Consider the following 19,442-nt stretch of genomic DNA (forward strand, 5'->3'; position numbering starts at 1 on the left):
ACAGACAGGAGTAGGGTCCTCAGCCCCACCACTTCAAGTAATGCAAGCCCATAGTCTATGAGCCCCTCTGGGCTGTCATAGTAAATGTTGAGGTTTTATTCTGACTAACATAGAACATACCTACTAAATTCTTATGTTGCTGAGAAACAGTGTCATGATGGGCATGTTTCTCCTCTGTATTTTTTCCCCTTTACTTTCCTTCATCTTTTGTATTTCTTCTAAGTAGACAGTTTTTTACACTTACTCCTTTTTAAATGTATTGTGTGGAGCTTTAACTGTCAAAGAATTCACAACTCTTTCTCTTGCTTTTGGATTCTTTTATTGAGCCTATCAAATATTCCACTTCATATGACCTATAGAATTCCTCAGGTTCCAAAAATAAGACAATGAAACAAAGGTACAATGTTAGCTCTACTTGCTAAGTGACTAGAACTTGAGTTCTCATTTCTGGAGTTAGTTCTTAAAATATCAACCTTATTCATAAATTCAAAGAAAGGGGAAAGAAATCCAGGGCTACTTCAGTTGAGTCCAAGCCCATCTACGTTAATGCACTTTGAGATCGTCAAGTTAAAAATTACAGAATGTATTAAATTATTATCCCCATCCGTCAGCATGGGGAATGAAGTCAGTAGGAACAATACCGGCATTCAAAAGGAGGCAGCTTGACAAGACCCATGACACAGTCTCACAGTCACTGCTAACGCTGAGGTAAGAAATAAGCCAGCTGGATCAACTCTTTAAAAAGATCATATGTGACCATACAGTCTGTACGATGCATTTGCCTCATCTCTGAGCTAAATTTTCCATGTATAAAGCCAAGAACATTTTGGATTTTAAAAACAAATATATTATCACGAAATGTTCATTTATCTCTATTTTAAATGATTACAAACTTCTTAGATACCTTGCCGACCTCTGCTTACCTACTGAACTCAATGTCTTCTATCAGACCAAATTTAAGATGTGAACCGCACTCCATGTCCCATTAGAAACTGGAAGACTATTTCATCCTCAGGCCCCCCAAGACTTCATTTACATTAAAGGGAAACAGCATTGAGCAGCAGGAAAACAACAGCTTTGCCATCAGCTGAAGCAAGACTTGGATTCTAGATCTGAATTTTAATTGGCTGATTCATGATTATGATTCTTACTAACCACTGAGCTTCGGAGTTCTTTCTGTAAACCCAACTCCCATGTCGCGGTGAAAATTTAGCTAGGTACGTAAACACAGAGGTGGAAAGAAATTATAAACTGTAACCATGGTTAATGCCTTTGCATGTATAGAAAGGCATATTCTCATTCTCAGAAATGGTAAACGGATACTGACTCATTTCTACATCTAGATTGCAATTTCACTTGTATATAAAATGTCTGAAACAATGACAACAAAATGTCAGTGCATACATACCTATACACACCACATTCCCGAAGTGTGTTTTGTAGTTAATGGGATAAACTGTGTAGAGGTATCTCCAAGCGTTGTCTCTCCCTAGTGTTTTTTTGTTGGATTTTGTTTTTAAGATCTCTGAAGTGAATAAATAGATCTTTGCTGATTAATAGCAGTGTGGGGTCTTTCTCATGTGTCGGGTCTTTGTGTCCTCGGCATAGTTCTGTGACTCAGCACACCGTTTATGGGAGCTGGGATTTCTGACTCGGTTGGTTGAGTCAATGGCACTCTATAGTTGATAAGGTCAGACATGAGACAGCACAACTCAGTACCCACTGACTGATCTCTAATCATTTCTCTAGACTTCAAAAAGAGCATCTTTTAATAGAGTTTCTCTGCAGTTTAAATCAATACGAGGGGGAAATCGTAAGCATTTGAGGGCGTTGCCTGTAGCATCTTTGCTGCCAAGAAGAGAATCAGAATGTGGACTGTGTGAGCTACCAGTGGTCCCCACGTCCAGAAAGACGCCGTATCTGACATGGCACTGGAAACGACGACAGGGTGGGGCTGCTCATTAACCCTGGGCTCACGATGGACTAAGAGAAAAATTGTGAAGTGAGTGAAATTTAGTATTTGTGCTCTCCTTAAAAACAAAATCAACTCCTTTTCTGTTGCTGTCTTTCACGATGTATTAACTATTGCACTCACAAATACTGCCCCAAGTATAATGTTACCATTTAGCCTGTTTTCCAAGCAAACCCATAAGAAGAGAAATTACTTAGCTCAGAAGAATTTTCCTAGAGCCTAGAATGTCTCAATCCTTGTCCTCTAGGAGCCAGATCCTGAGACATGGATTACAGAGTTATAATCCCAAGGCCATGAAAATGATGGAAAAGGAAATGAAAGAGAGAAGGGAGGTACTTAAAAATTTGTCTTCATTGTCTCACACAAGGACCTAGGAATTTCCCCCAATAGCATATTTACCCACACACAGATCACACAAGCGGACTAAACAGTAACTGAATCTAACTAAGGCGTGCTTCCAGAAAATGGAAGAAAGGAGAAATGTATTGACCCAGCCATGCTTATCACCAGTTCCCCACTGACAAAACTCTTCTGCTGGGTACTAATGTCCTTAGTTCTGATGAATAAGAGGCCAGGACTTATGCCATGGGGTGTGACATTTTAATCAAGGTCCAAAGTGGGGCAACCTGTGTGGGAGGCAGCAGAAGAGCTCTTGGATTGGCCCACTGGGTTCCAGCACAGGAACCTGGGTAGCAGGGCATCTCTTAGGAAACAGAGAAACAGTGTGCCAAACTAAAGTGAAGTTCCCAAGTTCTTTCCAGTGATTTCACCTGGGAAACTTCCTATTCGATCAAACTGAAAGATGGGCCTGTGGATTTTCAGGGCCTGAGGGGGAAGCATGGAGAAAGAGAAACAATCTAAAGGGTCTTCACAAATATGTCACTGTCATTCCAAATCAGGAAAGTAAAATACAATTAGTTCTCCTCTAATATGAAACTCTATTCTAAATGAAAGAAATAATATCTTGGTGTCTAATAAACACTAAGAATGATAGATAGTAACATTTTTACCATAGAGTGTAATAGCCACTCTTCAAGACATATCCCGTTCTCAAGAGTCATCAGCCAGCATGAATTGGACTCAATTTAAAAGAGGGGGGGAGAGAGAGAGAGAGAGAGAGAGAGAGAGAGAGAGAGAGAGAGAGAGAACAGGAAGTTGGGTGTTAGGATGGAGGGGGAGGAGTTAGGAGAGGAGAAAAATATGATCAAAATATATTGTATGAAATTACCAAGGAATAAATAAAAACATTGTTTTAAAAAGAAAACAAGGAGCCGGGCGGTGGTGGCGCACGCCTTTAATCCCAGCACTCGGGAGGCAGAGCCAGGCGGATCTCTCTGAGTTCGAGGCCAGCCTGGGCTACCAAGTGAGCTCCAGGAAAGGCGCAAAGCTACGCAGAGAAACCCTGTCTCGAAAAACCAAAAAAAAAAAATAAATAAATAAAAATTAAAAAAAAAGAAAAAGAAAACAAGGAACCAAAGTTTAACAATAGTAAAGAAAAGACAACAGGTTTCAGAGTGGAGACTTACCCAACCTTCAAAAGCCCCAGAGTTCTTTAAATGAGTTTGAGTAAGCCAATTCCCCTTAGTATTCATCTATTATTATCTTTATCGGTAAAACTGTTCATAAGGACTAAAAATATAAAGAAAGAAAAGCACATGATACTAGGATTATCTTCCAAGTGTAAGAAATATAGAAAATAAATTATACTGAGATCCCAAAGAGAGACAATGTGGTAAGCTGGTGAGATGTTAAAGAAAAACTTCATTAAGAAGCAGGAAACTGAAATGAATCAGAGTCAATGGTGTAACAATGAGCTTTGTGTGTGTTAGAGACTATGGGCAAAGCCATGTGGCTGGAGAAGAAATGATAAAAAGAAAATGTCTCATGAATCAAGGGCCCTCTTGATGTGTGTGCTGTGACTGTGAAATAATTCAATTGATTTTCCTGTGTTATTTAGGAAAATAAGACTCATTAAGGAACAGTCACACCACATATTTTCAGTTGACTCTTTGCAATGCCTGCTCACCACATCCTGAAAGACAGATTCACAATTATGAAGCTGATTAGTCTAGAAAACTGCCCAATACATGCATAATAGTGATGACTATTGTTGGGTAGAAATCAATAAGAAAGAAAAAAGGGTTGTCATTTAGTAGACTTTTTTTAAAAAGGTGGGGGAGGGAAGTGAGGTTTATAATTATGTATGCAACCTCATCTCTTGTGACTCTCTATTACAGACTGACTATAAGTTATCTAAAAACGAGTGCAGAGCTTTCTCCCCATTTTCCATCACAAGGGAAAAGGTGGCCTTTGACAGAGCAGCAGTTGAATTTTTCATCAATATATTTTAGCAGATGTAGCTGTGATTTGCATTCCCTTCACACTAAGGCACAGTTGAGTTATTCAACTATCAAATCTACAGTCTTCAAGGTAGAAACATCCTCGGGCATAAGATTGCTGCTATATTCCAAGATGAGGCCCATGAGAAGAGAAGAGTCATGGAACTCAAGTTTGGATGGGAAAATAATCAAATCATTTTCTTCTCCAATGCTGGCTTCCAGTCCTGGTGACTCTGCCTCTTATTATACTCATCTCCGGGAAGACTGGAAGCGAATGAGTCGCTTCCATTTTTGTTTTTCAAAGCTTCATATGGGAAAAAAATTCATCCTGGATTAATGTGAAAGCTATCTTCCTTAGGCCTTGAGTTCATTGGTCTAACTTGTACTCTGAACCATACGGAGGGGACCTTTGATGAAACTGCTTTTCAAATATGTTAAGTTGTGTAGATGGATTTTGGGGGGTAGAGGGCGCAAGCTCACACACACACAAAAGTGACACGGAGACTTATTATTAATTGTGACAGCTCAGCCTTAGCGCGGCCTTAGCTTGTTCCTAACTAGTTCTTATAAGTTAAATTAACACATATCTTCTTGTCTTTGTTCTTTTACGTGGCTTGGTTATCTTTACTCTGTACTGTTCATCTTTTTTTTTTTTTTCCCTCTGTCTGCCTTCCTCTTCTCAGTGCCCTCTCTCTGCCGGAAAGTCTACCCATCTCTCCTGTCTAGCTATGGACTGCTCAGCCCTTCACCACACCAACCACAGCGATACACCTTCACGCAGTGCGCTGCACAAATACTCCACAACAAAGTTGTTTCTGATAGACCAAGATTTACCCTTCCCGGTCCGCACCCCATTTCCTCAGTGGCTTGTGTACGTACCTGTTCGGGTTCCTCAGTTATCAGTCTCTGGATCCTGGGCTCACACAGCTCACACACAGCTAGCACCCTCAGTCCCTTCATCCCCAGCATTCCATAGGGCTGATCCCCAAACCTTTCAGCAATATACTCATGTTCTCTGCTTCCTGACTTGCCCGTCCCTTCCCTCACCCACAGCACCTTTTCTGACTTCTCTACCATGAGTGCAACGCCACCAACACTGCTTCAGGTCTCTCACTTCCCCCTGCTCTTCTCTACTGTGATAAAATAAATATAAAAGTTAGAATCTTGCCTTTTTAAAGTATAATTTGGTGGCATAAAATGAATCCAAATTATTGTGGAAACCTCACCATCACCTCTAGAATTTTCTTCAGCTTGCAAAATTGAAATTTTTATACTCATCAAACAAAATCCCCTCACCCTACCCCTGACTCTACCATTGGGAATGCCCATTCTCTTTCTGTCTCTATGAATTTTTTGTCTCTATCTTGTTTCCTGCAGTGTCATCTGGTGTCACAAAACACTCATGGACTCGGTTACTGGACAAACAGTTACCAGGACATATTGTGTGCCCAGCATAGTGCTAGAGATATCACAGTCAGTGAAAAAAATCATTTATATTTCCAGCCCTATTTTCTAGGCAGGTAGTTGTTCAAAAAAAGAGTCTCTTTTTAAAGAGAACATTTTATGCAAGAATTTCATATTTATTGAAAAATTTCAAGGCATTAAGCATTAAGAATATATCCCTCCCTTTTAGCTGCTTCTGATGTGACCTGGTCACATTGCTGTGACACGTGACCAGAACTATTCCAGATGCATCGCTGTTGTTGTTCATATCTTTCTTTGTCAAGATGTTTAGTCTCCTTTGTCCTGCAACAGGCCTGTCTTTCCTTGGTGTTCATTACCTGATTGACACATTGAGTATCCCATAGATTGTCCCTCATCTTTTCATTTGTCTGATGTTTTTACATAGCTCAGCTGTGATTGTAATTATTGGAGAGACTATTACATTGTTGACTCATTCTTCACATTATAATGTATTAGAGAAGGCATGACATCTAAATGACAGTTGGTTGTGTTAACCTGGATTACTTGGTTAAGGAGGTCACACCAGACCTCTGACCTATACAGTCACTACATTCCCCTTGCACACTCTGTTACATGTTAGGAATTCAGCAAATGTTTTAAGTACATGGTGCAGTAGTGTCAAGCTCAGCACTCTGGTGGATCTCTAGGATTATCATATTGCAAAACTGAATCCTAGCATCCTTAGAGTAGTACCTCCTCGTTTCTCAAGCACCTCCATCCCTGAGAACACCAGTCTACCCTCTGCTTCTATGGTTTTTCATTTTTAGTTTTGTTTTTATTTTGTTGTGCTTGAGACCGAGTCTTACTACTAGTAGTAGTAAGTTGTAAGGCCACTGGTTGGCCTTAAACTAAAAGTAATCCCCTTATCTCAGCTTCTAAGTTGATGAACCATCATTTCTGGTTCTGGTTTTGACTGCTTCACAACATCCACAAAAACATAGCAATCCCTTATGTTGATATTTTATTTGTGCTGAAATGTAATTTTATTTGTATGTTAAAAAAATAAAGTTGCCTGGGGGTCAGAGCTAATAGCAAACCATAGCAGAAGTCTCGCAGTGGTAGCACATGCCCTTAATTGGATCACATGGCAAGCAGAGTCTGTGTGTTCAAAGACATAGCCAGTTTGGAGACACACGCCTTTATTCTCAATACCTACCATAGAAGACCTGGAGGGCTGTATAGACAGGCAGTGATGGGGAGGTCATGTGGTTGGGTTTACAACCAATGAGAAGGCAGAAAAGAAAGTCAATAAAAAGACAGATACACAGAAAGTAGGTCTCTTTCTCAGGGGCATTGAGGGGTAAGAAGGCAGTTTTAGTCTCAGCTCTTAGCTACTGCTCTCTGACCTCTGGGGCTTTTAACTCTGCATTTGGCTCTGTGTTTCTCACTTAATAAGACCATTACGTCTACAATCCCTTTCTTGGGTATATATACAAGTACATTGAAATCAAGAGTTTTGTGAGCTATCTGTAGCCACATAATCACTACAGCATTAGTATTAGCCAAAACATGAATACAATGTCAAAGTCCATCAAATTATAAATTAATTATAAGTAAATAAATTATAAGTAAAGATAGTATGATAGATACATGCAATAGGATATTATTCATCCTTGAAAACAAAAGAAACCACTCCACATGGGATGCTATACAATTCTTTGAAAGCAAGTCACTGAATCAGTTTTCCATTGAAAGGTGTCAAGGAATTATGTTTCAGGGAACAGTATCTACATATATATTTATAATTACTCTATAAAGGAACATTGTTCTTCTCCTAGAAAGCAGACTCCTAAAAGTATATTAAGGAAGACTTCAATAGGTCTGGGATGAGGAGACATGATGACGTGTACTTTTCACGTTCCCTGGGAAACAGCCCACCCAGGTTGGGTTCCACCACTCTAACTTCTGTTGGTCTCCATAGTTTCAGTTCCTGATCAGGCAGCGAGTGTCCCAAAAGCACATCACAGGCCCACAGTAAAACCATCCTCTCCCAAATATGGTACCACATACTTTCTCTGTCTCAGACTGTCATCTTCAGAGCAAGCTGTGATCCTTGTTTCTCCTTCCTTGTGGATCTGTGATCTGTCAATATAGCTGAAGAATTCTTATTCTGAAATATTTACAAAATTTCCTCTCTTTTCTCAGGCAAGCTGTGCATCAGTAGAGTTTTCCCTTGCCTTTGACTGGTTTCTCATCTGTTCTTCTGTACACTAACGTCACTCTTAAATCCATGTGTTCACCGTATTACTACCCTATTGAGAACACCAGGGTAGTACTTTTATCCATTATTATTACATCCCCGTAAGGTCCTCTTGCTAATGTGAGTTAGAGAATAAAATGGTGTCCCTGGATGTTATAAAGCTTCCACACAACAAGAAGAACTTTAAAGAACAAAGAATAAAGCACACTCCATTTGGGTTTCCACTCCTTCGGGGTCATGAATCAATTCTCTTAAACATGTCACTACATCATAATCATTAAACTTTTTAATCCTATTGATTATTAAAACATTAGTATCCCTTAAAGATGCTATTGTTACCACAAGATGAACCTGATGCTACCTCCAAGCTTATAGAGCCTAGCAGTGAGTGATTAGGGACCACAAAGTTGGGCATGGTGGTATATACCTGTAACTTCAGCATTCAGGAATCTGAAGTAGGAAGATTAGGAGTTCAAGGCCAGCCTGGGTTCTGTAATGAGACCTTGTCTAAAAAACATAAAACAAGGAAAAGAACCATGAGGCAGACCACTGGTCCAGACCTTTGATTAGAATGAGGTAGCCCATCACTAAACAGTAGGGAACCAAGAGAAAGGCAGACTGAATTTTTCTTCAGCATCTAAACAAACTCTTTCAAACTAAGAAACCATAAACTATTTTAAAGTTTCACTTGTCATTAAAAACTTGGCTTTGGCTGGGCGGTGGTGGCACACGCCTTTAATCCCAGCACTCGGGAGGCAGAGCTAGGTGAATCTCTGTGAGTTCAAGGCCAGCCTGGGCTACCAAGTGAGTTCCAGGAAAGGCGCAAAGCTACACAGAGAAACCCTGTCTCGAAACACCCGCCCCCCCCCCCAAAAAAAAAAAACTTGGCTTTATCTGAATTACAAAATTACTTGGCTACAGTCCCTGGGAGCCCCACCGAGAGAGCACTGCATCAAGAATTCAGTGTCCTGATTGAAGGCTTCATCTTAGAAAGCCCCTCCTTCTGGAGTCAGTATTTCCCTCCATAGGCCACAAAAGTAACTTCATGCTCTGGGCATTTGAGCATTCTCACTCTTCTGTTGCACACATAAAAAATAGCAGCTCTTCGCCTACCAGCCTCTAAGTCTTTCCCAGGTAATCCCCCACCACTGTCATGGAAGAATTGCCTCCAGTCTCTACTCCATCAGTGGCTTCCCTCAATCACTCAGCCCTGCAGTTCCCCTCCTATGAGGATCGTATTTAACCTGTACTGTAGAATTAAATGTCTATACTCTTTCATTTGTGATGAACATTTTAACACAACATATTACAAACCCCTGTTAGAAGATAATTGTTTATAAGTAAACGGTTCTTATATTTTTGGTTTTGAGCCTAGCCTTTAATGGCTGAGCCATCTCTCCAGCCCCGCGGTTCTTATTCATTGATTGATGCCTAAAGGTCATAGACACTCTTTAAAGTAATAGTAGGTGCACTTTTAAAATTGTAAAACTATGATAAATTTAGATCTATCTCATTATTGTAAGTTTTATAAATCACAATAGTGCTTTCTTTTGACCCCAAACATTGTGCCATGTATAGGAGAGCCCTACTTTGGGGTAAATTGGCATGTTGCTAATGGTAGTTATCAACACTAAAGTCCATGAATAAACCCAATTATACTAGGTCATCTGACTCAGAGACATCTTTGTAAGGAACTGTATAGTGGGGAAAAAAAGTCATTTTTTAGCAAATCTTCAGACAAATACAAAGAGTTGTGAGAGAGAGTAGAGAGTTCCTAAATTTCAGTTACCAAAGAGTTTCTCTCTCTCTATCTCTCTCTCACGCTTTCTCCCTCTGTGTGTGTGTCTGTGTATGTGTGTCTGTGTCTCTGTGTATGTCTGCATGAGTGTGTGTTTGTGTGTGTATGTGTGTTATAGTGTAAAGTTTACACCAAATTCTCTGTGGCATACTATAAGAATATACTGCTCTAGGAATACTTGCTGGGCTATCTCACATTCATTTGCTCAGCAAGTACTTACTGAATACTTCCTATATAAAAAACATTATTCTAGGCACTCAGATAATATGTGAGCAATCTGACAAGACTTCTGTCATGGTTATGGACAAAAACTTACTTTCTTTTGCTCCAGAGGTGAAAAATGTGACTATTTCCTTCTCCTTTGCTCAAAGTACAAAAATCTATCACTTCACTTGGATTAATGGATAAAGTGATTCTATTACTAGTTTATAAATTATATCTATGAAATATTTTGAAAGTTATTCACAAAGTTGAGAGTATCAGTGCTGTTCTAGACATTTGTTTTCCAATTATTCTGGTAAAATCTTTTCCTGTATTAGTTTATGCTGTCCTCAAAATGATCCTGTGTCCCTAAGTGATGATGAGGATTTTTTTGAGTGGGTCAGAGAATAAGATGTGGAAAAGTTAAGTAATTATCTCACTATTATAAGACAGAAATGGAACAATTTAATATCATGAATGGCTATCTAAAGAGTCAAAAATTTTTCTCCTAAAACTTATGAAATATTTTTTTTCCATTTTTCTGATATTTAGAATGAATTTTGACATTGCATTGCCACCCACTCTTCCAAAATGACAGCTCTATTCCTTTTAAATTGAGGCAATTATTTGTGTAATTCAAAGAAATGAGACAATCTCATTTTGATGAGATGACTTCAAATATCAAAAATCACCTCTTAAATACACTCAACTACTACAGAATGACTTTGTATCTATATCAATGTCACACAGTGCTGTGAAGCTCTTAACTACATAGAATCAGGATCAGAACTGGCAGGTGAAAAAGAATCTATGAGGGCATTTCTATTCAGAGGATGGATATTCATTTCACTTTTGCAAATTTATAGTGCACATTTTCCTTTCAAAATCAATCAAAGTAAAGTTCTTTGGGGGATTTTTATCTGATGCCTATTTCATAACTTGCAGATCATAAACTTGACAAAAAAAAGGCCAAAAAAAGAATTTTTCATTAATTAATACATTCTGATTATAATCAGGAAGTCAGACTCAAAATTGCAACAAAAAGTGTTAAGAAGGTATTGGTCATTATGATTTCTCCTGTGATTTCATATAATAGATTATTCATATCTAAAATTTACTCTTTGGACTCACTGTAGGTGTTTTACAGAGTAATGAGGGTCATCTATGCAATAACCTTGGTTCCATTCCTATCAGCATTTGTAAATGAGGGTACTAAGGCTGAGAAGGTTGAAGGGACTGAGGTTTCAGAGTCAGTAATTCAGAGCACCAGAGATTACAGCTAATATTCTGGCTGAGTCTGCCTCCTAATTCCTATATTAGTCCAGGTCAGGGTAGACCCTGTCCCCTATTCTCAGTAATAGGCAAGTGGATCTAATCTAGAATAATAAAAACGATGTCATCCCCCAATTTCCCACAAGAGCATGTGGGTGTCATATGGCTGAAGAAAGACCTGGGAAGGCATAGGAATCCTTCCAAATGTTCACATTTATTTCAGTGTAAGATCAGTCTATGACTTACACAGTAATGCTAGTCACAGACCAAAGTAAAGTGTTGCTGGAGGGCTTCTCTCCAGGTTCCACCAAGCCCCGCAGTTCCACAATCCAGATGACTACCCACTACACCACGTATAAAATAATCACTCAGACGCTTATATTACTTATAAACTGTATGGCCATGGCAGGCTTCTTGCTAACTGTTCTTATATCTTAAATTAACCCATTTCTATAAATCTATACCTTGCCACATGGCTGGTGGCTTACCGGCGTCTTTACATGTTGCTTGTCCTGGCGGTGGCTACAGTGTCTCTCCTCTCTTCTTCCTGTTTCCCCAATTCTCCTCTCTCCTTGTCCTGCCTATACTTCCTGTCTGGTCATTGGCCATCAGTGTTTTATTTATATAGAGCGATATCCACAGCAGTAAACACCTGTTCTAATATCTTTATCAAATTAACTCTATCAGCCAGGGAAGTCCAGCCCAGGATCATGGGCAGGCAGGTTATCTGGGGAGATTGAAGAGCCAGACCCTTCCAAATACATGAAACAGCCAAAGATGTCAGAGATGTATAGAGAGGCAACATAACTGGTGGTGAGGAGACAGCTGTGGTGAACTTCAGTGTTTTAAAAAAATAATAATAATAAGCCAAGAATATGTGATTCCAGTGTCAATTTTTCTACTTTAGTGCAGCATGACATCCCTGGCTTTTAGCATCCTATCTGTCCCAATCTGTCACATTCAGCAATGGATGCTTATTGACTAGGACTCAGGCACTCACTTCACACTTTAAAATCCATATTCAATAAAGCCAGAAACCTGGATTTGTTACATGATACCTGTATTTATATTCCTCCTATATAACAGGGATATAATGGCACTAGGTGGATGTGTTTTATAGATCAAGTAAGTCATCAGTCTTTTAGACCGGTACCTGCCCTGCACAGTATTACTGGTTGCCTGCTACTTTTGTGCTGAACACCAAATGGGATAATAGGTACAGAAATAATTTTATAAAGATCCCCCAAGTCTAAAGAGTAGCAATGTTGGGATTCCAAACTAAAGATCAAGACAAGATCTAAGTACACAACAGCATCCTGTGTCCATCAGAAGCCCAGAGGGCAGACCACTAAGAAGATACTCAGGAGGAAGTCAAGTCCAAGTCCACCAAGCTTCTTCATTCAGCTCTGCAGACAGTCCCTTGGCCTTGCTCCTGGCTGTTCTATCCTGGGTCCTTTCCTGCTCTGGCTAAGCTCAGACCATGCCGCTCACTCCAAAGAAGAGAGGATAAATGTTCATGAGCCACGAGTTTAAAATTAGGCAACTGGTGGCTCTATCATCTTCATGTGTGATTTAGAATAAGTGACAAATTCTCCAGCACTACCAAGTCCAAGAACAGCAGCCTCTAAAGCAAATCTATTTCAGTCTCCACAGAGGCTACCAAAAGTGTGTTTTATTGGGTTTTTTTCCTATAGATTATCACCCAGAAATCCATGAATATAACTTTATTACTCACTGTTGGTGAAAAGGTTCATTTTTGATGAACCACAGAAGACTGCCTCAAGTCTACTGCCTTTCCCTTCCTCACATAATCACTTCTTTTTCTTTCCTTGGTGTTAGATATTAAACCCAGGGCCTCCAACATACTGGACACTGAGATATACCCCAAATCTCCAAAGACTTATTTTGAAAAGTTCTTTTGACCAATCACATCTTCCCTAGAACTCAACCTATGAGACAGGTATAGTAAGTTTGAATCTTCAACAAAGAACAGAAGAAATGATCTTACTCCTTGTAAAATAAGAACATTTTTGCAGAAGACTCATTCACTCCTCCAGCACCAGGCCCACATAGTAAGAGATGAAGAAACATGTCCTTCAGCATCTCTGAGCTATGGCCTCTGTTTTGCAACATGAAATCAAAAGATTTACTTGACCTTGCTGCATTTTTAAAAATTGTTTGTTTGTTTGTTTGTTTGTTTGTTTTACAGCCTGGACAAAGTTTCCTCTCTCTCCTCTTTTCCAAGTCCCCCCCCACCCTCCCTCTGTTCTCACCCCCCATTTCTGTTTAGGAAGGGGCAGGTCTCCCATGAGTATCAACAAAACATGGCTTATCAAGTTGCAGTAAGACTAAGCGTCTCTCCGTGTATTAAGGCTGGGCAAGGCAACCCAGTATGAGGAATAGGGTCCCAAAAGCCTGTAAAAGAGTAAGAGACAGCCCCTGTTCCCACAAGAGGACCAAGCTATAACACAAATGGAGAGAGCCAAGGGACTTGCTGCATTTTCAATGGGGGCATACTCAACAACAGCCATGTTCACTTACCCATTCATTTAACTAATTATTTTGAATTCTTTTTTTTTATTTTTCAAGACAGGGCTTCTCTATGTAGCTTTGCACCTTTCCTGGAACTCTCTTTGGAGACCAGGCTGGCCTCAAACTCACAGAGATTCGCCTGCCTCTGCCTCCCGAGTGCTGGGATTAAAGGCGTGTGCCATTTTTTTGTCAGGCATTCTTTATGCAACCCTTCGTGAGCAAACAAGGCCAAATAATAAGCTCATAATTTTGAAAAGATGAAAATGTTCTATTAGTAACCCATTTCTTTATACAAACCATGCCACACTTTCAAACAAGAAAACTGAATATGAATACTTCTGTACTTTCCAAACTCATTCTGTAATTCATGCCACTAACCCATGGGTCAGTAAATAACAACCTACATATCCTTCAAAAATGTAAAGAATGAATGAAACTATTTCATGGTCAGTTGACTTGAACAGCTGATAATCAAAATAAGCAACTACTTAACTGATATGAATTCAGATTAAATACCCCAACTCTCTCCATCCATCTAAAAAATTCTCTCTTATTTCTTTAAATTCTCACCACTAAAGACTCACCTAAGCTACTGAGATTTTTTTAAGATACACTCATTAGCCTTAGAAAGCATACTCACTGTGAGCGTTCTATGATGTAAAGGACAAGGATATCTGTATGAGCAGCATAAAGAACTAGGAAATCAGCTCACTGCATGATGAGTGAGTCCCTGGACACTTTTAACAACTCCGCAAGTTAATTGTGTATTAAGTTCTCCATATAAAGAGTGAACGTAGAGCATCTTGATAGGAGGTTGGGAACTACTTCATCTGAAGAATTTTGTGCTTGTTGTATTAGATGACTTAAGAATGATTTTTGCTTTATAACTGGGTGAAGATATTAAGTACTTGACAGATCAGACAGCATTTGATGTGCAAACCTTAGAGGCATAAGTCAAAACCTGTTCTCTTCCTTACAGTTTTTTGTCTTCTATCTGAGGAACAAGCACTCTGCATTGGAAAGTGTTATGAAAATAACATTCAAGTATGGCCATCAATTACGTAGGCCTTTTCCATAAAATGTCATCAATCTATATCTGTTGAATGCATGACAGATACAGGATATTACCTCATTCCCACCCTCCAAAGTTTTCACTCATCAAAAACAGCACATCATTATCAAGGTGTAATGGTGAAAGCAAACATGTTTATCTGTAACCTGACATTTACTTACAGACTTAGATGTAATATTATTATCATTAGTTCTGTCCTTTCATTAGTACATTGTAAATTTGTGAGTTTTTTTGTGGCTTGAGGGAGAATGTCAACCACAGTCATTGTTGACAGAGGATACTTTGTGTGTTGTACATTCAAAGTATCTGTCATGAACGCTAGCTTTTGAAATGCAAGCCATTGGGAAGTCAAAAGTGGTACTCACTAAAGTTTAACAAGACCAAGGATCACCCAAACCAGGCTTAGTTCTCATGGCCTGCCTCTACACAGCAAGCAAATGCAAACAGGGCCTGGGAACAGGCTGTTTCCTTCTTTTGGCAAGTAAGAACTCAGGGATGGGCTTTTTCGTCATTTAAAGAATCATACAGGACTACATCCTAACACCTATAATTCTAAGAGATAGGATTAATTCCCCTGGGCTCATTTCTCCAACACAATGACAAGGCTAAAAAGGCAGTATTCAATATCTCTCCTTGAATGATGCCCTCTCAACCACTGGAATTAGATTTCTATCAGTAGCCGAATTTGATTAACAATTAAGAGAATACAGATGAGGAATCAAAGTCAAGATTTCCACTGGCTCTATAAAAATGATTTGGGGCTGCTTTAGTAAAATAACACCAAAATTATGTGTATAAAAGATATTAAGTACACATATAAATATATATTTACACATATAGATCTATAATATATGTTAAATTTATTTGTATTATACAAAACTAATTGTGTTGTGCTATACTTCTTTTTTATATCTCCAACTCACTTTTTCTTTCATAAAATCCCTAAAGGAAGTATCATCTGATTTTCATATATATTAGAATGGTAATTACCCTGTATAGATCAATCTTCCAAATGCCCAGTAGCTTTAGATGCAACCATACTTAAAACACATTCCTATTAAGCTATTCCTAACTCATCATATATTATTTTGTGTATTTTTTGTGTGAAGAATGTGATGATGGAAACATAACACCTCATTGTGTTACAAACGAAGAAAATGATGTCGAGAAATGTGTGACTTACTTGTACCCTAGAGTCATAGAAGAGCGGGGGTGGGGGGGGGACCAGGCCTCCCACCTGCTCAGCGATGGTGTGCAGTGTTCTTTCCACTGTCCCACAGGTCATGTCACACATCACATCCCATTGCTCCCGGTCTTTGCAAAAGTAAAATGACATATGGTTTAAATTAGGAATGGGACTTGAAGGGCATGTGTGATAGAAATAGGAATGCTTAATGGAAACAGTGATGCCAACAAATTACATCCCTTGGCACTTTGCAAGCGTGTAGGGGATCTAGAGACAGAATCCAAGCTCCTAAACCATCAGTCATCCAGGAGGTTTCCCTAGATGTACTGTGCATTCAGGTTTCCCTGGGTGTACTATAACACTGGGTTAAAGGACTTCTGTTTTCATTTTTGTCTTTTGACAGGTTGGGGGTATGAAACAGACTGTGACGGGAAAGGGGGAAATGCCCCTCAGCCCTGAAAGATCATTTCTTTCCTCACTCTCCTGGTCCAGCAACATAGCTCATGCTTAACTCATACTCTCAAGACAGTCAAGCTATTTAGCCCATTGTCCAGTCTCCTCCCACATTGCACCCTAATGCCAGTTTTATCTCCTCTGATTCATTGTTTACATCCTCCATGAGTTGTAATTGAGTTTGCTTAACTGCCTATTGATTTCTGATCAAATAGTTTAATTTGACTTGTCTCTTTTGGTTCTTCATAATCTGTTTACATTTTCTCTCAACCCAGTTGCTTCTTTTTCCAGTAGAGAATTACCACCAAACCAACATCCCTTTACTAAATGCTCTTGCCTTGCCCACTCCTACCCCGAGTTCCTCTCTTTCTTCAGATTCTCCCAGGGCCTACACATATCCTCCATGCAGCTTCTTGTCACCATTCCATATACAGTATGGAGCCCTACCTTCTCTGCTTATCTGAACTTTCCCCTAATTGTTCTGTATTGTCAGGCTGGCATTCCCGACCCAACAGAAGCACTGTAAGTTCAAGAACCACATCTAAGAGTCTCTTGAACAGTCTTCTACCCACTTCTCATATACTTTTACATCTTGTTCGCTCTAACAAGATGAAGACCTTGTCTACGGGATAGTCCAGAGAAGGCAGAGGATGAGAGAACCAGTTGCATCCAAGTGAGGCTGATAATAGAATCAGTGCTTCCTCTGGACCTCCTTCTCAGGGGGCTCACTCTTCTTGTTCCACATCACTCTACACTGGGTTAGTATGAACTGCTTCTGCTGCAGGGTAAGCCAGTCCATTCTCTCTAACCTGGGTCCCACATCCAATCCACCTGCCACCAGGTTGACAACCATCTTACCTTCCTTCCCCACGCTGGAGACACAGCCAAATGAAATTTCCACTTAGAACCCATCCGTTTGTCCACCTTGGGAGACAGACTCATCCCTTTTTCACAGGTGGTAGGTAGCCTTTTTCCAGGCTTGAGAGAAGGTTTAATAACACGGTGACACTTGGCAGCCCCCTCCCAATGTCCCAATCTTTCCTTAGACTCCACCTAAGGCTAGAAAATATCACTAGCGTCCCTTCCCTTCCAGCAACCTCAGGGACCTCGAATCAGATGCCTTAAGATGGTTAGACTTTCCCATCAGACTGTCTTCTTGTCCCCTACTCCGAGAGCAGAGGGCAGGGTGCCACCTGAAGCTCCTGCTGACCTTCCTGAGTTCTGGTTCCCGGGCACCAGCCTCTCCTCTCTTCCCCACAGCAGAAATCACAGCCGTGGATTCTCAACCAACTGGCCTTAATTTTCCAAATGAAGAGAAACATCTCCTCTTGTGACTTCTTAAAATGGGAAACAACAGGTCCTAAGTGAGGCAGGTTCTTTTTTTTCTTCTTCTTCTTTTTTCATTTATCTTTGCTTAATTGTCATGAATGGAAGAGTTACAGAAATGTCTCAGAAGACAGCATTTTTTCCCTCCCAGCTTCAGCTACTCCCTAAATGAACAAGGAAAAGGTGTGTGTGTGTGTGTGTGTGTGTGTGTGTGTGTGTGTGTGTGTGTGTGTGTGTGTGTTCGCCTGTCTCGCGCGCGCGTGCGATGATTCCTCCTAGGCCACTGCTAGTCTCAGCAGCGGTCCTGTCTCTCACACATTCCTGGAAAACACACACACACACACACACACACACACACACACACACACACACACACACCACCACCACCACCACCACCACCACCACCACCACCACCACCAGCAGCAGCAGCAGCATGTTGTTCTCTCGCCCTTGCATGAAAGGAGTTCCCTCCTCTGCCTCCTGCTGGTATCCTCCTGAGTGCAAACTCCCTTGCTCCTGCCTCACCCACCAGCTATGCGACTCCCGGGTCCCTGCAGAGACCTCCTCCAGGCTCTGCTCCTGGCACGACGCACTGGTAGTGCCACCTGAACGCAGCCCAGCAGCGGGCCCGCAGGGTCCCTTCCGCCCTGAGGCCTCGCGCACAGCCCGGGAAGCCTCCAGCAGGTGCACGCCAGAGGCAGGATCTTAGCTTAGCTGTCTCCCTCTTCAGATCAAGGTTCGCACGACGCCAGCACTCTGTCTTTCCTCCTGATCTGCAGCTCCCAGAAGGGACACTTACCCAGGGCAAGAACCAGGAGCAGCGGCAGGGAGCTGACGCCGCTGCCCGGGGCGGCCGGGTCCATCAACCGTGCTGTGCGGGGCAGGGCAGCCCCTGGAAGAGTCTCCCTGCTCCTTCTTCGTGCCCTTCCCGGGCCCCGGCACCGAGAGGGTGCTTGGAAACTAATCCCTGAGCCAGGAGGAAACGAAACTACGCAGCAGGCAGCCTCGCTACAGGGCAGGGAAACACCCGGGGCGGGCAGCCAGCGGGTTCCAGTGTGCCCAGCGCTGGGAGCCTCCTATTTATCCTGGAGCCTTCTGCACACACCCCCAGAGGCGCACCACTTGGTGCTGGTAGCCTGCACGCTGCTCCCACCCAGCTGCCCCACACCCATACCCACACCCAAGGACATACTCAGATGGCCATAGGGCCAGCTCACCCACTCCCCCTGCTGGGTCTCACCTGAGTGTTCATTTATCTCCCCCTCCCCGGGGTGCGGGGAGTAAGCAAGGTAAAGTGGGCCCAGAGGAATGGCAGAAGATGACCCTGCAACCAGCTTGTGGCCTCCACTCATGGAGCCCTGTGAGGGAAAATCAGAGCCAAACACTTGTGGAACTCTCCATCTGGCTATGGCTGGAGTTAAAGAGACCAGAGACAAGTTCACTGGAAAAAAAAACAAAAACTCAGGAGTTAAAAGAGAGCAGAGCCAAGTTCACTGAAAAAAAAAAAAAACTTGGGTATTTGACAGTTGACACAGAAAGGCAGTTTCTCAAGACTCATAGCTGTCTGTAAAATTCTTAAAGGTGACAGCTCAGTTTTCAGTGTCTTCTATTAATTTATTAACTTCTA

The 19,442-nt window shown here is 41.1% G+C and overlaps 1 protein-coding gene across 1 annotated transcript in view; it reads right to left on the reverse strand.

Moving 5' to 3' along the window:
* The window catches only part of Btc (betacellulin), a 54,354-nt gene that overhangs the window by 23,502 nt on the left and 11,410 nt on the right, over nucleotides 1-19,442 (reverse strand). The window contains exons 3-4 of the mRNA XM_006993508.4: nucleotides 19,033-19,173; nucleotides 18,615-18,891 (exon numbers count right to left, since the gene is read on the reverse strand). Of these exons, the coding sequence (XP_006993570.2) occupies nucleotides 18,615-18,891; nucleotides 19,033-19,173 (418 nt within the window). The remainder of the gene's footprint in view (nucleotides 1-18,614; nucleotides 18,892-19,032; nucleotides 19,174-19,442) is intronic.

Source organism: Peromyscus maniculatus, chromosome 10 (assembly GCF_049852395.1).
Source record: "Peromyscus maniculatus bairdii isolate BWxNUB_F1_BW_parent chromosome 10, HU_Pman_BW_mat_3.1, whole genome shotgun sequence".
In the NCBI taxonomy this organism is placed as follows: domain Eukaryota; kingdom Metazoa; phylum Chordata; class Mammalia; order Rodentia; family Cricetidae; genus Peromyscus; species Peromyscus maniculatus.